The 22,971-nt window shown below is 41.4% G+C and overlaps 1 protein-coding gene across 7 annotated transcripts in view; it reads right to left on the bottom strand.

Annotated features, from left to right (window-relative positions):
• Positions 1–1,129: 1,129 nt before the first annotated feature.
• The window catches only part of CREBBP (CREB binding lysine acetyltransferase), a 95,646-nt gene continuing 73,804 nt past the window's right edge, over positions 1,130–22,971 (bottom strand). For all 7 annotated transcript variants that reach the window (XM_075767926.1, XM_075767932.1, XM_075767927.1 and 4 more), the window contains 12 exons: positions 20,851–20,931; positions 20,035–20,091; positions 18,692–18,769; positions 18,122–18,189; positions 13,917–14,067; positions 12,934–13,080; positions 12,382–12,495; positions 11,773–11,938; positions 10,152–10,319; positions 6,588–6,749; positions 6,019–6,300; positions 1,130–4,320 (listed from right to left, as the gene is read on the bottom strand). In XM_075767926.1, coding sequence (XP_075624041.1) covers positions 2,152–4,320; positions 6,019–6,300; positions 6,588–6,749; positions 10,152–10,319; positions 11,773–11,938; positions 12,382–12,495; positions 12,934–13,080; positions 13,917–14,067; positions 18,122–18,189; positions 18,692–18,769; positions 20,035–20,091; positions 20,851–20,931 — 3,643 coding nt within the window. In that variant the 3' untranslated portion in view covers positions 1,130–2,151. The remainder of the gene's footprint in view (positions 4,321–6,018; positions 6,301–6,587; positions 6,750–10,151; positions 10,320–11,772; positions 11,939–12,381; positions 12,496–12,933; positions 13,081–13,916; positions 14,068–18,121; positions 18,190–18,691; positions 18,770–20,034; positions 20,092–20,850; positions 20,932–22,971) is intronic.

Below are 22,971 nucleotides of genomic sequence, written 5' to 3'. Positions count from 1 at the left end.
GAGACACAGCATCAGGGCTTTCCATCTTTTTTTTACAGCAAGTTCTTTTGGACAAGCTTTGGGTTAGTGTTCACTGACCTCACCCCAGCCCCAAATTTTGACATCTTGAACTGCTGAAGACGATTGCGTGGGCAGATGAATCCAATGGTGGTGAAAAAGATACAATAGTTAAAAGTTTGCAAGAAAAGTTTAAGCAGAGACCCTCTACAGTTAAAAAAGAATGATGTGGCGCCGCAGTGCACTTACTATTTTCACAGTACGGGGATAAAAGTTTGAGATAAATCCTTTGCTCTTCTCCCCCCGCCCTCCCCCAACGCCGTTCCTCTAAAAACAAAAGGCCGGAGGAAGCGCTAACTCACTGTGAAAAGCCGAGCGTGCCCGGTGCAGGATACCTCGCTGGGTTTGCTGTAAATCCCGTGCCAGTCACACGTAATCGAGAAGCCTCGAGGTCTGAGGGATGGCAGTTTAGGTTAGTCCTGGTTTTAGCTCACACCTACACTGGGAAAGTTTCCCTGGACTTTTTAACTCCAAGAAAGTGATTCATTGGGGGGGAGGAGGGGTAAGTGTCCCAGGAACATGAGGACATGGTGACAGGATATTAAAGGGAACATGGACATGATTTGTTATTTTTTATTCCACAGAAAACCCTCAAATCTAGACTCAGAGTTAACAGCAGAAAAATAGTGTTAAAGTCAATAGGTTCATATTTTACTGTAGACTAAATAAATTAGCCTAGAATTAACTCAATACTCTCTATTTTCCTTTCATTGGTGATCCTTCTCTAAATTAATGCAGTTTTTTTGTTTGTTTGTTTTTTTGTTTAAAAGCAACAGCTATTAATAATTTATTCCAGTTAACCCTTATGGATGAACACCTGCAAATATTCCATGTATGGGAACCATTCCCCTTCTCCTCTCCCTCCCCGAAAAGGAAACAATCACTAAAGGGTGTTGTAAAACAGACATGCTACCTACAGTACTCCATGGATCGTGCCACTCCTATCGATGCCTCTGGCTGCTCTGTGTAATGAGTGAATATTCATAGCCATGTCTTACAAAGAACATGATCCAAAAAATATATAAATAAATAAAAACCTTAAACATTCTTACATGGATTTTAAAGAACAGAATACATGTTAAAAACTTCAGTAATTTATATCAATTTTAAGCAATACTTTATATACAATGGAAAAAAGACATGCATAGTCCAAATACAATGTTGAAAACAGCATTTTCATAACAAAAAACCCAAACACTAAGTGTTAATACCATGTACATGAATTCAAGAAGGACCACCCTTTTTGTCTGTTGCACACAGTTTATTTAACAATATGATATTATAAGTAAGAAATGAGTTGGTTTTTTTTTTTACCATTCTATACAGTGATTGAATCTTCTTGGATTTTCTTATTTATAGTAATTATAGCGCTTGCATGATTTACACTAGAATTGCTTTTCCTCATTTCAAGTTTCACACAGAAGAAAAAGAAAAGAATGCTTCTTCTCTATTCAAATCAGCACGGTCTAAGAGTGATCATCCCTATTTTCATCTAAAACCAGTTTTATCAGAGAAACAAAGCAACAATTTCTACATCTGCAAGACAAGGATTTTGGCATTGGCCAATGTGTGGTTTTGTGTGCAAGAGTCAATTCCTATCTTTCCAGGGGTAATACTTCAAACGCCTGCAGAGTTCGCTATAGAAAAAAAATCTTCCCGCAACGTGTCAAAGTTATCGGGATACATTATAATGTTGCATTATTTCAGGAAAGTTTCTGAATATTATTTTTTTTCTTCTTTTAAACACAAATGTTTAAAGTCTTGGAAATACAAATAAAAAATATGAATATAATGAACTTGTTTTCCCCGTTTAAAAAAAAAAGTATGAGTCAACAGCAACAAAAAAATAAAAACCAAAAAAAACCCACAAAAGAGACCAGATATTTTAACCGCCTGGCATTAACAAAAAAATATATTCTTTGTATTGTTTTTTTTTTTTTTTTAAACAGCAATTCATTCTTCCATGTGTAGGAAGCAGCAGTTCCATCTAGGATTCAAAACAACCCAGATGTCTGAATTTTCAGTACAAAACGTCCAAGAACATGAAAGGAAAACCAACAAACAAACAAAAAAAATTATGATGCTCCCATAATGCTACAAACCCTCCACAAATTTTTCTAATGTGTCCCCGGTGGTGTCACCGACCAGAGACAATTCGTTAGACAACGCACTCCTGTTGGGGGTGTTTAGTTGTGGAAGCATTGCACTCTGTTCTGGGTTGCCCAAGTGTCCCTGATCCATGGAGCTAGCCATAGTAACTGCGAGTCCTGGGTGGGGGGAGCCAGTCTGGGGAGAGACGTGGTGAGGTGACGGTTGGGGCTGTATCCTGGGTGACGGGCTGGAATGTGGTGGCTGGGACTGGGGACGGGGAGACTGAACGGGTGCTGGGGACCGCACCTGGTTGCTGAGGGAGGTGGCGATCTGCTGGCCAGGGAGATGAGACGCCTGCGGTTGTCCTGAGAGCATGTGCTGCTGTGGGCTCATGGGGTTAGGCTGGCCGGGGGACCCTATCTGCTGTTTCATCTGCTGCTGTTGCAGGATGCGCTGCTGCAGTGCTTGCTGGATGTTGGGGGTGCCGTCCGCCCCCATGCCGGGCTGGCCCATCTGGTTCAGCTGTCCCATCTGAGCCATCTGTCCCATGGACCCCCCCTGTATCGATATGTGCTGCTGCATCCGCTGCTGCTGCATGGCTTGAGGGTAACCTCCAGGTCCTTGAGGCTGCTGGAACTGGTTGTGTCCTGCCATCCCTCCTGCCATGCCAGCCCCTCCTTGCTGCTGCTGCTGCTGTTGCTGCTGCTGCAGTAGTTGCCGCCTCAGTATTTCTCTGTACTGCGGACTCATGTTTGCCATGCTAGGGTTGTGGCCGGGGTTCATAATGTTTATCGCTTGTCCCTGGGGGTTCATAGCTCCTATCCCTTGCTGCTGCGGAGGAACACTCGGTCTCTGCACTCCTGCTTGCATCGCGTTCATGTTCTGCAATCCTGCTTGAGCGTGCATGCCCGGCTGTTGCATGCCGGTCTGCGGCTGCTGCATCCCAGGCTGGGGTTGTATGCCTGCTTGCGGCTGCATCCCAGGCTGGTTAGCCACGTATTTGGCTGTTCTTTGCTTTATAAAAGCTGCCATAAGCTGCGGGTTGGATTTAAGGATATTAAGAACCTGCTGTTGCTGCTGCGGAGAACTCGGTGATTTCAAGGTCCTCAGTAAGTCCTGAAGTGCATTCGGGGGGATGCTGCGTGGTGGCTGCTGCACGCCCGACATCCTTGGCCCAGCCACCGCTTGTGGCGTTGCCATTGGCATAACTGGTCTTGCCATTCCCGGCTGCATCGGTTGCTGCTGTGGCATCGGAGGTGACTGCCACTGTCCAGGCTGCATGTTGGACATCACTGGACCGCTTACAGGGTTGGGCCGGGGTACATTCATGCTGACTTGCTGCATCTGGTTCACTGAACCCACCGTTGGATTTACTAGCCCCGGGCGACCAGGAGGCAAACCATTGTTAATGTTGTTGACCCTGTAGAGCTGCTGCTGCTGCTGGGCAGCTTCTCTCTCGATCTGCCGAGCCGCTTCCACTGCGGCTGGCGGAGGCTGAGCCGGAGGTGGAGGTGCGGAAACCGGGTTTGCAGGTTTTCCTGTTGAAACAGTAGTAGGGGGCTGAGTTCTCGACACGCTGGGAAAGCCAGCCGGTGACATACTTACAGGGGAAGGCTGGGGCTGGGGAGGAGGCTGTGGTGTTTGTGGCGTACTTGGCTGCTGTGTAGGGGTACCAGGCGTTGCTGAGGTAGGAGAAGGCAAACTTTGCTGAGGCACGTTTCGGGTGTTCATGGTAGCCATCCTTCTGCGCATGAGCTGAGCCTGCTGCAGGCGATGCTGGATCTGCTGCTGTCGAAGCTTGTGTTTGATATTGAGACAGAATGGCACGGGGCATTTGTTCTCTTGGCAGTGTTTGGCATGGTAGCAGCAAAGAGCTATGAGCTGTTTGCACACCGGACAGCCACCGTTGGTCTTGCGCTTGCAGCCCTTGGTGTGCTGGACAACCCGTTTCATCTTCTGGCAGGATGGCAATGAGCAGTTTGCATTGCGGCACTGACAGGCATGGACGAGGGACTGAATGCAGCGCTGGATGCTCAGTCGTCGTGACTCCTGGGGGCTCTTTGACTGTTGCTCTCCTTGGCTGTTGCTCTCGTCATCCAGACCCAGGCCCCACTTAACCATCTTGTGGTCATGGCTCTTAGTGTTGTAGCAGTTAATGCAGAGGTCGTAGTCCTGAAAGCAAAGAAAACCAGACTTCAGTCGCGTACTGAGCACTAACTATACCAGCCAAAGAGCAGAAGAGTGAGAGCGGTGCTAGGGGAGCATCACGAGCCTGGTGTGGAAGCACACTTTGGGTTTCAGTGGGTACAGAACACAAGCAGGACAACGGCCATGCGCTGTGAATGGCTGCCTGTTTCAATTTACACCCAGTACACCGAGGTAGAGAAGCGGCTGCACAGCCTACGGAGTCACCCCGACTGGGAGCAGACCTTTGGGGCAGGGAGTGCTGGCAGCCAAGGGCAGAAGCCACGTCAGCTGCCTCAGCAAAGCACACCTCCCATCGCACGTCTTGGCTACAGTGGGGAATACGGCCAGTTGGGGCGGTAATTGGGTCTTTGTTTTATTAGGTGAAAAAGTCTTGCAGAATTGGGGTTTGGGGTTTTTTTCCCTTTTGATGACAGGAACTGTTTACTTTTCTGCGATGTCTACTGGGGTACCTACACAAGGAGGGCCAAAACCTCCCACTAGTCAGACAAACCTGCTGTCACTGCCTAAAAACCACGGTTTGGCTCTCCATTTAGCTATTCTTAGTGTAATTACTGAATAATAATTACTACCCTGATATATGCATTTTTTTAATCTCTAAAACAACCCTCAAACTCAGTGCAAGTTTCATGCTCAGACAGACACTTATCTGAAAACCTGCTCACACCCCCCCGTTTTCACTGCCCTGTCCTTTTTCTGCAGGAGGAAGGGCACTCCTTTACACAGAAGTACCCAGAAGCAGCCTAAAGGCCGTACCTCCCTCCACCACCCAATTCCCCTAGCGTGCACAACCCATTTCCTGCAGTCTTGCCTCAAGAAGAGGCCTTGTTCAATACTTTCCTCAGAGGGATTAATTAAGACTTTTCCACCACAAACCTGGCAATAACTTGCAGTGTAAAAACCAGGCTGCACTTAATTCAAAGTGGGTTTTTTTTGGGGGTTCAGCTACAGCCAGAGGTCATCACAAACCCTGTAGAGGCTACCTTCTCCTCGAGCCCACTGGTATAACTCCATGCATAATTGCTCTCTAACATAGTTCAGTGGAAATGATCTACGTGGGAAAAGGACTAGCCATTAAAAGCATTGGGCCAGGTTAGGAAGCAGTTATTTGGGCTGATCTGAAGGGCAGGTAACCACTACTGCTGGGCTGAGGAGACAAGGATGAAGAGCTGCGGCAGCCTCCTCATCCAGCTTTGCAGCAGCCTGGACAGGCACCGGGCTGCGCTCTTATGACACGAAGTACCACGCACAAAGCGGGACGAAAGCTTCCTCGCAGAAAGGTACGCCAACTTCTCTTGTGGGTATCCATTTAATGCGGATAAGCCAGCGCCCTGCGGATTCAGACTACTCTGATGCAGTCACACCCCACCACCCAGTCCTAAAGTTCTTTAATTTTAAGTTAAAAGCTTGTCTATGCAGAGGAGCCATAGCAGAATAAATGATGTAGCAGTCACCATTCCAGAGCACTGGCGCTTTCCATGGTGAGAAACTAAAGGCACTTATTCTAGAAGAAGAGGTACCCCACTGTAGTAGTCACCTTAAGCCTTAGCAGCCCTTTTATAGGCATAATTTGGAGGGACTTTGGGCAATATCCAAAAAAAAGGGAATAAATTCAAGCTTGGCTGCAGGGCAAGAGAGAGCAGAAGTCTCTGGGGATACACCTACCTCACAGACAGTGCAATGCCACCTTGTTTCCACATGATGTTTGCACTCATTGCACGTATAGACAAAGCGATCCTGCCCTTGAGTATGTAGTTCTACCAGCATGCAGAGCGTGGACCACTTGGATCGGCGTAGTGAGGAGAACTCCCAGTGCTTATCTCTGGCTAAGGTGAGGAAGGCATCTCGCCCATCCATCAAATCACAGCTAAGTAATGGATCAGGGTCCACAATGGGAGGCAAGGTGTTAATTACAGGCCCGGCATGTAAATGAATCACAAAAAAGACCTGCAGATAAATGGGGGGTAAGGGGAAAAAAAAAAAAAAAAAAAGATCAATGAGGTTAGATAATCTTGCAGGAAGAAGCTCCTGTTCTGTTGCAGTAGCGATGTGCTACAAATGTTATCTAATTAACTTAGTTTAGGCTAATCTCTTCCAATATGTTGTTACACAACAGAAAAAAATTCTAGCGCAATCACAAGCTTTACTCCTCCTGATTTTTCAGTTCTGACTATCATCCTGCCTGGATTTACACGAATAAAATCGTCTCTTTACGCAGCGTATTTTGACAATACCTCTTTATGCTTCTCCATAGTGGCATACAGCTTCTGAGACAGATCATTGGACACATTTGGCATGCTGGGTTTCTTCTTGTTTGCTCTGCTGATGCTACTCTTATTCTTGTTGGTTTTTTTGTTATTCTTTTTCTTGGCGTTTTTGCTGTCGCCCTGGCTTCCCTGCAATAAAAGCACAGGAAAGATGTTACACTTTATAGAGCTCTCTCTCATTCACTGTAGTTGAAAGTGAAACACTTCTGCTGTCAATAATAGAACTTTGATCCAATGCCTGCAAATCAGCCATACTGTGTTAAATATATCCTATCTTCCAGGAAAAATCAAAAGCCAAACTGGCAGGCAAACAAACTCAAATGCTGTTTAAAAATAGATTTTTAAAGTATGCATTTACATTAAATAAATCGTATCTTACACTTATTTTTTTTTTTCTTCTCAGACACTGTACTTCAGCTTCCACCACTTGCTTTACAAGATCTTATAGATATTTGATAATAAAATGAGTTACAAACAAAACAGACTAAAAAAAATTCCAGAAATGCAGTATCTTGCTTTGCTGTGCATTTAGGGTTTCATGTACTTGCTTGAGCTTTGATCTAATGGTTTTTGTTTGGTTTTATTGAACAAATTTAGGGCTAGTACACAAATAAGAACATGCAGGATTTGAAACTAATGAAATACATTATTCTCCATCCTGAAGACCTATGGCTGCATATGGAACTCCAGAAAAAAAAAATAATCTCCAAAACCTTCAATTTGTGTCTAAGGTACAACACAGACCACAGTGACCATATACTGAATACTAGATGTAAATAAAGAGAGTAAAAAATAGCAGATGATGCTATTTAGATGACCTGTGAAAACAGAAATAACTTTTAGACTTCTCATGCCCTTGAAAACTAAAAGCCTAAGCCCTCAGAAGGGAGCTCGTCACTCGGTAAAAATCCCCTAACTGCTAGAATGTTGGTTATCATAATATTAAAAATACGCTACCGAAATATTCTGATATATACGTACACACAAGCAAGAAAGTTTCATTAACAGTATATGTACAAGCAAACACAGGGTTTATTCGCAAGCACATTTATTCAAAGAAAACAAAAATATTCCAACTGAAGGAAGCAATTCTATATACAGACTGTTGCCATCGTTCCATTCCATTCATTAGGCTTAAGATAGGAATTCCCTGTCCTATCTTGGTTTTTCTGTAACTAATTTTATTGACTTTTTGACCGAACCCGTTTGGAAATTCTATTACTTTATGGGAAACCGGACAGACCTCTAAGTGATTTGAAGGTATTCAGAAATGAGCTATTGTACGCTCCCCATCTTGACTTCTCTCCCCCAAATTTTCTACCCCACTGATGGAATTAGGGCATGTCCTCCTTTGCATTCTAGAGCACCAACATAGATTTTAAAATTGAAACACCAAAAGGAAGAATAGATTGAAACCTAGCCGACGGTATAATTCTAAGTTTTCTTTCCATGCCACCTTTAACAAGTCTAAATTTGGTCAATTGTACAAAGCTATTCCAAAATGTTTTAAGAAGCTGAAAGATTGTTTTTGTACCGCTTCATTTTGACAGCATTGAACAAATTCAGCCGGGTTTGCCAGAGACGCTGACGGCATGGTTACTCAGCGAGCCTTGTCCCTTCAGAACCTTTTTTAAGAACTTCTGAATACTTACTGCCTCTTTAGACTCTCTTCTAACTAATACTCACAGTACATGTTGACTTTTAAAAAGCTCTCTCTCCCCATATACAAAGTTTAAGCCTAAGAATTTAAGAAAAGACAGACACGTTCTGTACCATCTCCATACAAGGCGAATCGCAAAGATTCAGCAAGTGCCTCTACACGTGGAGATCCTCATTGCTGGGCAGTTTCCTCCTTGAAGTGACACAAGTTTAGGTGACCACACTGGGGAATCCCAGACTGGTTTGGGTTGGAAGGGACCTCAAAGCCCATCCAGTTCCACTGTCCACTAGCCCAGGTTGCCCAAAGCCCCATCCAACCTGGCCTTGAACACTGCCAGGGAGCCAGGGGCAGCCACAGCTTCTCTGGGCACCCTGTGCCAGGGCCTCAGCACCCTCACAGGGAAGGATTTCTGCCTCACATCCCATCTCCATCTCCCCTCCTCCAGCTTCAGGCCATTCCCCCTTGGCCTGTCACTACAAGTAAAGTTCTCATGCTTTTAATTTCACTCCTTTCTCTGAGCTAAGTGGCAAAGACCACACTGTTACATTTTTTGTTGCATTCTTGGATGACATCTTCAGCAACCTGAATGCAGATTTTGTTCCCCCACTACCCCAAGCAACATCAATGGCACTGAGTGGGAACATAGGGACGTTAACAGCCCAAGCTGCATCTTCTCACTTTTGGCAGACAACTTGCACGAGTTTCACAGTTACCTGTTCTGGACTTTTTAAAAAAAAAACACCTTTTCCCCCCTCTTAGATGCAGAAGTTTGCACTGATGTTTTCACTGGAAGGGCATTCTATGATTTATTGAAAGTGATACTGTTAGCAAAAGAGGACTGCAACTTAAACTCCAAGCCTTGTCTTTCAGTTACTTTTATACCACTATGTTTGTTGAAATATTTCAGTATTAAAAGTTACATTCAGAAGGAACAAGGTGAAACCTATTAACTTTATGGTTCCATAAAAAACAGAGCAACAAACTACATTAGCTTTGAAGGAGCTGCTAGGGTTTAATAGAAGAAATTTTCTGACATAACGGAATTGATGGATTAAGGTCTATCACTCCGTATCAGTCACACATTATACATACTGTATGCAAATTGTCACAGCACCTAAGCTGAACGCAGTCCCTCCCCACTTAAAGTTTTTGGTTCCACCTCAATCTGTTCAGACTTCAGATTTTCTTACCAGATTTGTTTTCAAAACATCTTGCTGCGAATCACAAGTAAAAGGGACACTATAAAAGTGCTAAGACCATTTGGACACAGGTACAATCAAGACAAATAAAAATGAATAATGAAATTCTGAGAAAGTAGGTTGTTTGTTTTTTTTAATATACAAAGAGAGAACACTGGTGAAGGAACACCGCCATCAGGATCAGCATTTCACACCAATGCAAAGCTTACAATAAATACTTTTTAAATTTCAGCCCCCTACTGTTGTAAATGACAAGTACCTTTGCTTAAATAACAGCAAAATTTAATTCAGCTTTGAAAAACACAGCATCTTTCAAAATGCAAATACTGAAGGTGATTTGCAAAGGTGTGAACCAGCAGCTCAGCCAAATGACTGCAAGCAAACATAGCAGCCGTGATGCAATCCAAAAGTAGCTTAACGCATTTCTCTGAGAAGAGAGATGCTGAACTGACATAACTGACTTCTGATTCTGTTACAAAAAAAAAAAAAATAACAAGCCATCAGTATATTTGTTATCTGAGAAAAGCAGAAACGCAGTTAAAAGGAACCCTGATTTGGCATCTGATGTGAATGACCTTCTTTTCTAGTTTACTGGATGCGAACTCTCTAATTTATTGAAGCGTTGTCAGCTTTGTGAGCCAGAAGCAAACATAGCACGTGAAGTTCACTCACCTCTGTTGTTTCACTAGCGGCAGTGCTTTCTTCCTTTTTCCTTTCCTCTTCCTCCTGCTCCAACTCCTTAATGCTTTCTTCCAGCACATTGGGCCAGAAATCACCTTCAAAGTAAGGCAGCTCCTTGGCACTTGTCAGCCTGTCCTCGGTTGCTTGTTTGAAGATGTCCTGTTCAGCGTATCACACAATAACACGAATAAATAAATGAAGCCCACTTAGGGTAGAGAGGAGAACCAAAGACACGACCCAGTGCTACACTCAACAGCTGTGCCTCACTTCTAGCCCACGGCCCACTCTTGGCAGGCCGCCTTTTCTGGGTGCAGCTCAAAAAAAACCTGGCCTGGCAATACTGATAACAGCCCCGCTCCCTCTTCCATCTTAGAACGACAGCTGCTGAGGCTCTCCTGAACCTCCATCATGCAATCGGTTCACGCTCCTGGCACGATGGGAGAGACTAAGATACCCCTGGAAAACATAACTAACCCCTCCCTGGTAACTATATTGATTAAAAATGAAGCCTACATCACTCAGCTTTTCCTGCACTGCTCCTGGACAAGAGCATGAAATGTAGTGACAGCAAGTGCGTCTCATCCACCCCTTTTCCTTACAAATTTGAAGGCGCGTACGCTCTTAGACGCACGTGTCTGGGCTGCGCATCGTATGTGCCATAAGCCCGGTAACCCCAGGAAGAATTGCTGAATGCACCGGCCGACTGTTACACCCAGGAACATTAAATGATGTCTGGTTGTGGTAGGGGGACTGTGTGCAGCCTGTGTCCTTCGCTGACCGCCGGCTGAAGCTCTGTGGACCACCCGACTAGAAAGACTGGGGACCACTGAGCAGAACAGCTACTCTGAGAAGGAACAAGTATTTTACACAGTTGTTCTGGAGATGGGTTTTGTAAAGTCCGTTGTGTTTAACAAGCACATACAAGACTAGCCAATTTTCTTCTGATTCATTTCAAACCACCTTATTAGGAGACACAGATTTTCAAGCTCTTTGCTACGCTGGATCAGATGACAAGGCTCGGTATACGCTGTTCTGTTCCACACGTTTAGTAACTGTCACTTGCAATCAAAACATCAATTTTTTCTAGCACTGCCACTACCATTAAGAAATTATTGTAAATTTTCACATGTAAGGAGTGGCAAATGCTACCTTTGCCATCTTTAACTTATTTCCTTGGGTACATGTGTGATATTCTCCAATTATGAAAAATCATCCTCCTTCTCTTCAAGTGAAGAAGCTGCTTTATAAGCAGGTTTTTTTGATTTCACATTAATGGGGTGCAGTATTCCACCAGATCCTCCAGAATCACCAGAAGCAAACAGCTTTATAAACCTTAACGAGCTACCCACTCCTTTGTCTAGAAGATTGCAGTGAAAGACAAGTACGGGAAAGGCAGGCTCTTGCATGCTTCTCTTCATGCAGAAACCAAACCTAAGGAATTTTCAAGTCTGAGAGGCAGAACCTCCAGAAAAATCTAAGAAAATGAAGATACTAGCTGACAATAAAAACCCTTGTGCAACATGACCACAGTTTCATGTCTTAAGACAGACTGTTAGCTACCTTCAAATGAAAAGCCCATAAAAATTAATTTAGGAAGTAAACAGTAGCAAACCTTGTAGTCATGAATTATTCTCTCAGCAAATGCCTTGTCCAGCATCTTCTTATACCATTCCTGCAAACGTTTGGGTTTGGGTATTTTCTGATCAGGTGGATGGCAATGAAAAATATAGTCATCTCCTTCACTTGGGGGACAGGCCCAGATGTGTCCTGTCACATACCTGCGTTAAACACACAAGAAAAAAAAACTTAACCATTTCGACTACCTTCTTAAAATTAACTCAGACAAACTGAGATATAAATTCGGACCTCTGTTTTTCTTTTTTTCTTTGTAACAGAGATGCTGAGGCAATAACCTCTATTTATACAAGAGATGAGAAAAGGTCCGGGATACAATAATGAAGCTTAAACATCAAATGAACCTCTCATAAAGAGAATGATACACTGTCAATTTAAGAATCTTAACGACAGAAAAACCCCCTTAGTGATAAAATCCAAATTTCTCTCTCCACTGCAGAAGAGGTTTGTGTTCCACGTATCTCAGAGAGGGCAGCAGGAAAGAGAGACTATCCCAAGTGAAAAGCTACTTGGTATACTGGATAAAAAATAAACAACAAAATCTTAAGAAAAAAAAGCTTTCTTTCTTTACAAAGATCTCACTTACCCAAGTTTCTTCACGTACTCCAAATATCCAATGAGGATTTCATGATAAACTGCAGTTCGGAGACAACGGGGGCGGAAGAAATGAATACTATCTAGATACGATATGTACACCCGCCTATAGTAATGAAAGAAGAATGATAGAGAATCATGTATGGCTGAACGCCTGTTTTGTCTACTGAGAACCGACTTTATGCTAGACACAGATACAGCCATACTGAACAAAGAAAAATTAATGATGACCTTATTTTAATGCGTATTTAAGCATCTTAACATGGTATAAACACTTCTCAAAAGCAAAAGATGGGTAGCGTTTTTTAGACAGCAAGAATATACATCAAGAGGCAAAATTAAATAAGAGAATTAAAAAATGGTAACATTTTTGTTGTGATATTTCTTTTCCCCTTCAAAGTCACCTCCTGTCATACAGTAGGTCTTATTTATGCCACAGAATCGCAACGTATCTCCCAGTCTTCTGTATTTGAGAGTACTTATTCAGTGAATGTGGCATGATGTTCCCTGTGCATGCACCACCGGTATAGAAATGAGAGAGTACCTTGTGTTTGGAGGGGGGCAATCCGAGCCATACTCCTGCACATGCATGCCAAAGAAGCACACATCTACTCCGTCTATCTCCTCAAATGCAAACAGAGCTTTGGTACGGTAAGGGAAAGATTCTGACATCTCACCAGAATCCACAAATCTGAAGGAAAGGGTGGTAGGCAGAAACAGGAAAAAAAAAAAAACCAACAAAACAACAAAAAGCCAATTATTAAACCAGTGTCCTACCAGAACGAGGAAATTCTTTTCAACTGTATTTTTAACTCATTAGAAATATCTATGCAGAAGTTACGTAGGGTCAGATCAGAGCTGTGTTACAACAGGGAGTCCTGTTACTACAAAACTCACGGAAAGAGAGTTTCCATATAGTTAACATATGACCGAACAGGCAAGCATTGAGTACAAGAGCATCCTCAGAAACCACAAGCCTTTAAATATGTTGCAGAGTAGAAAACCTGATGCATTACTATGAAGCGATGTCACATAAACACTATCTTTATGAATTATAGGCAAAATACTTCATAGAATAAACCTTGTAAGTTTTTAATTTATGATTAAGCAAATTAAAAATAACTTCCGAAAAGCTAAAGTATTTATCAAACACAACAAAATGAAGGAACAGTAGGAACAGAATCTCAGCAACTGTTCCACACTAAACTATGAATTCTGTAATGCTAACCAAAACATGACCAGACTCTCTCTCAAGATTTTGTAATACGAAGTCACAGTGTTATAACCAAAACCAGGATGTCCCTGCTACCCCCCCACATAGTCAAAATACAATTGTCACCTCCTCCAAGTTCATTCACTGCATACTGCTTTTTTTACCTTTCATAATCTTACTCATAGGTCAGTTTCAAAAATGTGCAAAGGGATTAAGGTGCAAATTGGCACAGTTTTGCAACATTTATGTAGGGAGACATCAAAATAAATTAAAAAAAGCAAAATAAAAATTGCATTGTAATTAATAGAACTAACCTGGACTTCATTCCTGGTTTAACTTCTACTGTCTTATCTGAACTTGCTACCACTCTGACAAAGACCTCTCCAGCTTCAGGATGATTCTGTCGCCGCAAAAATTTGTTTACTCTGTCTTCCAAATGGTTTCCTAAACGTGTAGTCTGTAGCCCTAGAAATGAAGGGGGAGAACATGACAACGGAAACATTAATACTGAAGAAATCACTGTTAAGTTCAGGGTGTTACCATGCTTGTAAGCTCTTTCAGCTTCCTTCTCTATATAGAAGTGGGCTTTTCCCCCTTTGTTTCACCTCCACATGAAAATCTGATGTTTTTATTTATGCAGCCAAAATTCAAAAAGCAAAACCATCCATGTTTTTACCCAAGCCTTAAGTGTTCATACCCTAATGTAGAAGCTAAAACCACTATAGTGGGAAAATTACTTAGTAAGTGAACTAACAAAGGCAGCTTTACATAGCATTTTTACATTTGCAGGCTTATTTTATGAACACTGCAAATGTTTTCTCCTAACAAAACCACTATCTGGCTGTTTGACAGAGATTACATCACTTTATAGATCTGGCTCCATGCCACACCTTTTCAAGCAAAGCAAAGCAAATCAACAGAAATGAAAAGCCTTTTGACTTCAATGGAGATTTCATTGCTTTTTCTTTTCAAGAGAGCTTTTAGATTGAACAGTTACAGTAATCTGCACATAAAGCTTAAATAGTTCTTGCACAGTGACAGAGGTCTTTAAAAGTTCAAGTCCACATATTGTCCAGATCCCCTCTCTCAGTCTTTACATTTACAATTAGCTTTTGTGGGGATAGCTGGTTTTGTGGATTTACAGGATGTGATGGTTTTCAAATAAATCCACAACAAATTACAGAAATTAAGATGAAGATTTTAGTTTAAATTAAGAAAACAGCAGTGGCATACTGTTTTGACTTGAAGATTTATGACTATTTCTTTTATGCCTGCTGTGCTTATTTTACCAACTAGTATATCTACTTCAATTTTATGCTCTATCCTTTTCCAAGGTGATGGTGCAATCTACAGATGTTCGTTTTACTAAAATGCATTTAATTTTCAGTTCACCATTGCTGCCGTTTTTCAGTTGTTATTTGGCTGCTGACACCAGGCTGTTGGTTCTTCTTCCTGACTACTGAGCTTGCATACAGAATGCTGCAGTGAAATATCTAAGCTAGAAATTATTTTAGGCTCCGATACTGGGGAAAAAAGCCACATACACTCAGAGGAAGATCTCACTTTGAGGGATTTATATACTTAAAAGTTTTTATTTTATAATCAGTTTATAGAAATTGCTGAACGCGGCAACCTTGTGTGACATCTTTTACTCTGTCCCCTTGTCCCAGTGAGATTCTGAGGTTATAAACAGCACAACACAGTCTAAATATCATTTACCTGGGAGCCAATAATTCAATTTAAAGGCAGGTTAAAGTAAAAATACACTATGCCCTTTACCAATTCCAATGCACTGGCCTTTCCCAGTGTTTCCCAGCCCAATACAATATATTGGGCTTTCCAGATATAAAAGAAGGGGATGATTTTAAAGGAAATTCAAAGAATTTTAAAGAAAAGTAACAAATACTTTCTGAGGAAATAACTTCTTTTTGTTGATTTCTCCAAACACAAACAGAAAAAAAACCCGAAACAGCTCTGTTTCAGCTAATGAGTTGGTACATTTTTAGAAAGCTATTTTATTTAACTCTACTGTCTTCTTGTGTTTTCATTTTATCATCTTTCCAATGCTAAGCAACCAAAGGATATCTGCTTCCTTCCTTATGCTGCAATGCATTAAGACTTGAAAAACAAACAAAAAAAGACCGGATAGGAAAATAAAAGAAATAGACAGCATTAAGATTACATGCACCGTAAGGAAAGGATCTACAAGCTGTGTATTTTGATATATTAGAACATGCAAATTCTTTTAGAAAGCAACTGGATTTTGGTTCTTGGACACTTCTAACATATATACTTCCAATAAAAGCTCAGGTCTCAACGAAAACTGCAGCGCAAACTCAAAAAAAGGCATCCAAACTGGTAACAACAGCGAAGGCTTTCAGGTCGCTTGAGTACAGCAGCTTTGTTGCAGTAGCAGCGGCCAGACATTTGTTACTGGATGAGGAATTGGGCGGATAGGAAGAAAGTCAGACTTCTGGCTTACTGTGACTTTTTGTCAGGAAACTACTTTGGGTGACTTATTTGTCAGGATATCTTTTGTCTTTGAGTGTCTCTGCATTAGCTAGTGGTTAAGTAATATTTGTAGATTTTCTTAGTAAGAAAAATACTTCCAAAGTTAAGAATTTCACAGTATAATCCAGCTGTACACTGGTTTATAGGTTATATTTGGCATGCAATCAGTCAGCTTTGTGCAACTTACTTGTGACGTGGTTAAGATAACCAATTTTACTTAATATACATTAGGAATATGAATATTACCACAACAGGAGAGCAATAACTTGCTGAGGGACATGTTATCTTGATTATTAGCAGTTGTGCCAGCATGCTTGAGAGAGCACAGAAATACTGTAAGTCAGTCAGTAAGTAAAGGTTTTTACGGGGAAGGAGAGAGAGAGGAGAGGAAACGTGTTCATGTTTCAAACTTTCATTGCCGACATTTGGTTTTTAGGTCAGTAAGACCAAGGTTTTGACAACAAACAGGCTTTCTTTCCCCATTCTTGTGTTTCCTTAACAGTGCTCTAGTGGAAAACTGATCTCAAGAGCGGAGCCCACCAGTGGATTACAGCTGGCAGCAGGACTCAAATCATCATGGGGAAAAAGAAAACAAGATAGCCAAACAGCAGGGAAAGGAGAAGGAAAAGGGGATCAATGGAAAGGGGAAAAAAAAGCACCATCGCTTCCCAGTCCAGATCCCCAAAGAACAGAATGGTTACCTTAAACTAAATGATGGTTACTCAAACCTTAAGTAACGTCACAGGACAACTTCAGACACCCAAGGAATCACATACTTCTTTAAGACAATTTACATTGATATATGCTGTTAAGGCAGCATATAATAGAAGAGACATCTATTTAAAATGGTTATTTAAAACTACATTTTTATTTCATGGTTTTATTAATGTTCTCTTACAATTTTAATCTGTCTTTAAGGAAACTAATTTTAAGCTTTTTAACAATCCCATCTTGCATGCGTCAGGTTACTCCAGAGACCGTTTTGATTACTGTAACCGAATACGTCTCATACAGCATTATCATCTCCAAATTACCCCCCTTCGAATCTCTTATTACGCAATCAACCACACACAAAGTTATCAAGAAGTTACGTTTAATGCAAAACCACTCTTTTAATACAATTTGGAAGATTCAGGAGCATGACAAGGTAATGCCCAGAACTTCCAAGGACCAAAGAAGAAGAAGGGAGGAATCAAGTGTACCTGCAAGTTCCAGTTATTCAAGTGTCTGAATCACCCTCTCGGTTTCTACACCCACTTTCTACTCTATGCTCCTGATGCTGCATTGCCAATGCTAGCCGCTACTCTTCCCCCCCACCCCAAACGTGGAGGAGTAAAAGTTATCAAATAACGTTCTCCAATGTTAAGTGCATGCAAAGAACGCCTGTGTAAGGTTTTATTAAGGAGACGGAGACAACTTGACCTGGCAGCTTTTGGCACCCTCGCGAGCGCACATTTCAAGAGGATTATGACAATGGTTATTTCCAAGAAAATCTAGACACGTAGTACAACTGGTTACTTATTCTGGCAGACAGTTTTTGCACTACAGTCCACTCTAGAAGCAAGAAAAGCTCTTCAAATACATTAGTACTTGGCACCACCACAGTACACCTGAAACGCAGCACAACTTGTTACTACACGTTATTTGAAGGGCACCGAGGTGACAGTAAATTACTTCAGTTTCAATGCTACACGGAAACACGTCTAAATATAGCCAGTAAAGTGCACGCAGCCTTACGTTTCCCCTCTTTTGTTTTTTAAATCTTAGAAAAATAAGGACGTAGATGCCAAATACCTCAAGCAGCATTAAGACTGACCACACACACATAACGAGCAGCTCTTTACAATGTTGATTAAAATTCTGACAGCTACTAAAGCCTTGGGCTACACTACCCTCCATTTTGCAAATGTTCTACACTATCGTGACAGTAGAAAGCTTCAATCAAAAAGCTATTAGGGGTGGCAGGGAGAAGATGAAAGTTGAAGATAAAAATAGAAATATCACTCACTTTTAGCACTGAATTTGTTTTCTTTGCGTGTTCTACCAGTTTTCTTCAGACAATTATCACAGACAAACCTGTTGAGAAAAAAAAATTGCCAAAAACTTAGCATAAACCCATTATTGGCTAGCTTAAGCCCAATGTTTGAACCTATAATTTAAATGTCAGAGTACAAAATATTTTTCCCTGGATTTGAACACCTTGTATCTCTCAATTTTTGAGGGACTTAAAGCCTTTATGAGCTGGTTTAATTCTGCCAAGCAGTTACACCTGCATTTATGTTCTGTAGTATACAAACTTACCTCCAACCAGCTTCCATTGTTTAGTAGTTAGAAAGAAACCACAGAAATCTGAGTATCTGAACAATTGGTTTCATGCACGTTTTCATCTGAATATACTGAAATGAGACCCCAAACACCAAACAAAATGTATTTTATTTAGAACTGCTTTATCCTTTTGTACTCAGTTCTTAAAAGGCAGTGACTACATATTAAAGAGCAAAGGCAGAAAGTCTTCATTATATAAACTACATTGGTCTTATTATACAAGGGGTAAAAAAAAACCTAACAAACATCTTACCCTGAAGGCCAAATAATATCATAATGTAATACACAAATCTGGTGCATCTTCCGACCACACTCTTTGCAGTCAACAAACCTGAGAAGAAAAAACAGCAGCCAATCACTTTTGTTGTTAGGCAAGTAATTTTCCAGAATTCAGCAAGAAAGAAGGACTTTCCAACCCTCTGCTAAGAACTGAATCAACTTCAGCAGTCCTGATTTATGTGTCAATTTTAAAAAAATAACCGCTTTAGAATTCAGATATACAGCCATCAATCTCAAGTGCAAATATATATATAAATTGTAAAAGATACTAGTTTAAAAATGAGAAATGGTTTGTCTCGCACAACTTCTGGATCTTTTCTATCCTTTTCCAAGCAGAGTTCTGAGTCTTCCCAGCTTCACGGAATTCTGCTCAACAATACCTCCACAGATTTAATTTTCAATTGTTGCAACAACCACAGCTGACTAAATGGTTGCTCAACTTACTGTAAAAACTAGTCATTCGTGAATCCCTGTGCCAAGAAAACATGTGTTAGCTTGTCTTCGCCTGCATGGGTCTGCTGTAGGTTTGGGGTTTTTTTGGTCAAAATAGTATGCCAAAATTCTTTTTTGGATGGGAAAATCATTAGAGGTTTTCCCAGTCAAGACTGCAACATTGGTTATGAAGCCAAACACTTTGGGGCCTATCTCAGCAGTCTGCCTTTAAAGGTCTGGGGGAGGAGCTCGATTTAGTATTTGCAAAGATGAGAAAAGGAATCGAGATGTTTTGTGTATCAAACTGCCACAGAACAAAGTAGTAGTAAGAGAAATTCTCATTTCAGCTAGGTAAGGACAGTAGGAAAAGTAGCATAGTGCTACTAAAGAAACGTTCAGGTTGGGTTTTGCTGAACTTCCCGAGGGTAATGAACGCAAGGGAGGAAGATGGCTCTTTCTGTGGGCTAAGCACTCAGGTGAAGACAAAAATCATGTTTTAGAAGCCTAGCTGAACCAGAAGAGGAAATTGCTGAGCTCCCCAATAGGTACTTGGGGTTCGGCGTGAAAGGCTCTCTACGACGAAGGGCCATTTTCAGGCAATCGCGTGGTGCCTCGCAGAACACACCTCAGGAATTTAAAAAAAAAAAAAACGTAACTAGAAACTGCCATTAAAACAGGCTCACATTTTCCTCTTGGATATCAGTGGTCAAAATCAAGTTCGTATGTTGTGCTACGAACTCTAGAGAAAGATTCTGCAGCCTGTTTGGGCAGAGCTGGGGGAAGAAGGAAGACTTCTTTATTCACTGCCTGATTTCTGAAGTGCTGGCTAAAGGAAAAGTGGAAGAGATGAGATTATCTTAATAAACACAACAGCCTGGTACTTACGGCTCTGGATCTAGTGTATCATTTTTCTTCTTTTCAAATTGATCCTTAGAGATGGTTCTAGAGACAAAGAGTTAATATGAAAACTCAGTAGTACCTTTGTATCAGAGGCTGAGACAATATCATGCTTTTCTGAATTGCAGCAAATAAGCAAACCTCAAGTCTGAAGAAAGTATATCGGTATTTATTTTCTATTCAGAGAAAGCAATTCAGTTCATTTTACTTTAAGCTACAGAAAATATTGTCCCATTTCACTTTCTGTGTAAATTAAAAGCAAAATAAGAAATACTCAAACATATCCCTAAGTTTAAAATCATAAAGAACAAGGGAAGCTATCGTCAGTAAATCAGCCACCTTCCAAAACAGCTTGTATTCCTCAAATCTTAGAGTATCCTATTTTCTGGCCAGGTCAAAGACAAGCCATTGGTTTCATAAAGAAAAGCTGTGCTTCAAAAGGTGATACATCAGGATTAGCCAAAGTCTTTCGTTTGAAAAGATAATGGATTAGCGACATTTATTGACACAGCTTCCATTCCCCCCACCCTCTAACCACGTTATTTAGTATCTGCCCTCCCTGCAACCAGCCTACGGGCAGCTCTTGAGTAGCGCAGCCAGACACAAATGACGTCGTTGGGCAGACTAGTAGTAGACCCAACACAGTAACAACTGTTAATCATCTGTTACTGTAAAACTCTGCTATTAGTAAGTAAGCAGGCATTTCCCCACGAACGCCGCCACGGGTTTTTACTATCAAATCAGGATGACACGTCATCCCTCCTCTTTAAAAAGGCGACATGCAGAAGAAAGGAAGCGACTTACGTTTGAGGCTGGGAAGGGTCATCACCCAGGGTGACATTCTCCCCCTGGATTTCAGTGAAACACTTCTCACAGAAGTGATACCTGTCAGCAAGAAGGCCATATTTGGGTGAACTGGTCCAGCACAACATACAGCCACCCAAGCACGGAGCCACCAACCAGAGCAGGGCAGATCACCACGACGAAAGGGGGGGCGTTGTTGGTTGATTGATGGGTCAAGTGAGGACAATGAGGAGGAACAGAGGGGAGGGCAGGATTAGAGAACAGGGGAGGGAACAAACAGCACAGACGTAAGAGGTAAGACGCAAACACCAAGACAACACAGAGCAGAAAGCCAAGGCAAAGCACAGATTAGCATTCGGTCTCATTTTATACATTACTAACAAGTTGTTGGGCGTCAAATTTAAAATTTAGGGAGGATTAGTGAAGTAGCTACCAAGCGCTACGTTTGTATAGACTTCAAATTTTAAGAATTTGGATTTGATTTGCATTACTTTGGGAAAAAATTCTCTTTGATTCCAGGCTTGCGACTGATCGAGTTTCCTTTGGGTAAAAAAACCAGCCTGTCAAAAAGCTTTAAGAACACATTTATTATGGATTTAAGTAATTAGAAAATATGTTGAAAGCATTTACTGATTGTCAGTAAAAACTGTAAAAGCAGAAACACTTGGTATTGAAAAAAATCTATAAAAATATTAAATTCAAAAAGTTATTTGACTATAAGACTCAATGTGACCAATTGCTCAGCCAATATTATTTAATATAAATGAAACCAAATCCATACTCTAGACAAACATTTAACAGAAATGCAATTATGGGTCAGAGTTTCCAGCCATTTATCTATATCAGTACAATATATGTATATATGTGAACAACATTAAATATTGTACATACATACAATATATTTATCAGGTACATTAAAGATGTGGAATCAAGCTTTACAAATCGAATATGAGGCTAGGTACAATTTTTGGTCACCAGACCAAGAGCCAAATCCAAGTTATACTCAGCAAAAGCAATACTCCAGTTTAACAAACCAAGCTGAGTAAATTGGAATACAACTCTATGAAAATACAATCTGCATTTGAAAAAAAAATCAAGTCTAAGTTAAACAGATTTTAGGTGGGTTTTTTTGGTGGGGTTTTTTTTCTGTTTCAGATGAACTGGAACCAAAGTTGTCAGGGTCATTAAAAAAAAAAAAAAAAAAAAAATTTGGAAAGGATATGAATTCACACATGAACAAAGGTAACAAAGAGAGGCCACAGCTGTAAAATGCAGAAAGGCCACAAAGGATCATCAAAATAAAGGAGCTTTATGAAGGATCAAGAGTGAGGGAATATAAGCAGCAATGGCAGCACAGTAAAACGCAGTTTTAGTACTCAAACACTAGAACCGTAAGAGTGGTAAGTATAAAAAGGCATCAAACAAGACTCAATGTCACAATGAACCAACAACTCAAGGGATGGAGATTAATAAATATGGCAGCTTGCCCCTTCAAACACATACTCATACACTTAAACTACTGTAACCCAGGTGACACATCTCTGAGGCTGTGCTTTCCTGGAGATAACAAAAGCCATTTCTAGGCGCTTACTGAAATGTATGGATCAGAATTTCCTCCTGCGACACGCACCAGCCATCACGTCACCGCTAGACGTTTCCTACGTGTTTGTGAAATACAGTGCGAGTGGGAGCGGGTCCTTCAGCAGCGCCCGATCAATCGGGGAAGGCCATTCTGCAGAGCAATCTGCGTCCTCCCCAGGCTGGAGCCAGGTCCGCGTTACCACAGCATAATTTACAAGAGCCTGAAAACTTCTGCAACCTCTGCCAGCTGGCTCAGGCTTCAAGAGCTACTCTGCTAGCCAAGAACCACTTAAATGCAGCAGCACACTGAATACTCCCTCTGCTGTGGGACTGACACAGAGGAAAAAGGTGTATTTTATTCTAGTTAATATAGCCCATACTGACATATCCACATAATCATCCTACCAGCAGGGCAGCTGCAACTTTGATAGCAACCACGTGAGCTAAAACGCCGTGCTCCCTGCCCAGAGGGCTGCTTGCCAGCCTACCACAAGTTAAACTGCAAGTGACTTGACTTCTCCCGGGTCAGCCCAACTAGGA

Source organism: Balearica regulorum, chromosome 15 (genome assembly GCF_011004875.1).
Source record: "Balearica regulorum gibbericeps isolate bBalReg1 chromosome 15, bBalReg1.pri, whole genome shotgun sequence".
Classification (NCBI taxonomy): domain Eukaryota; kingdom Metazoa; phylum Chordata; class Aves; order Gruiformes; family Gruidae; genus Balearica; species Balearica regulorum.
The sequence above is the reverse complement of the archived record's forward strand: the minus strand, read 5'-3'. Positions and strand labels throughout refer to the sequence as shown.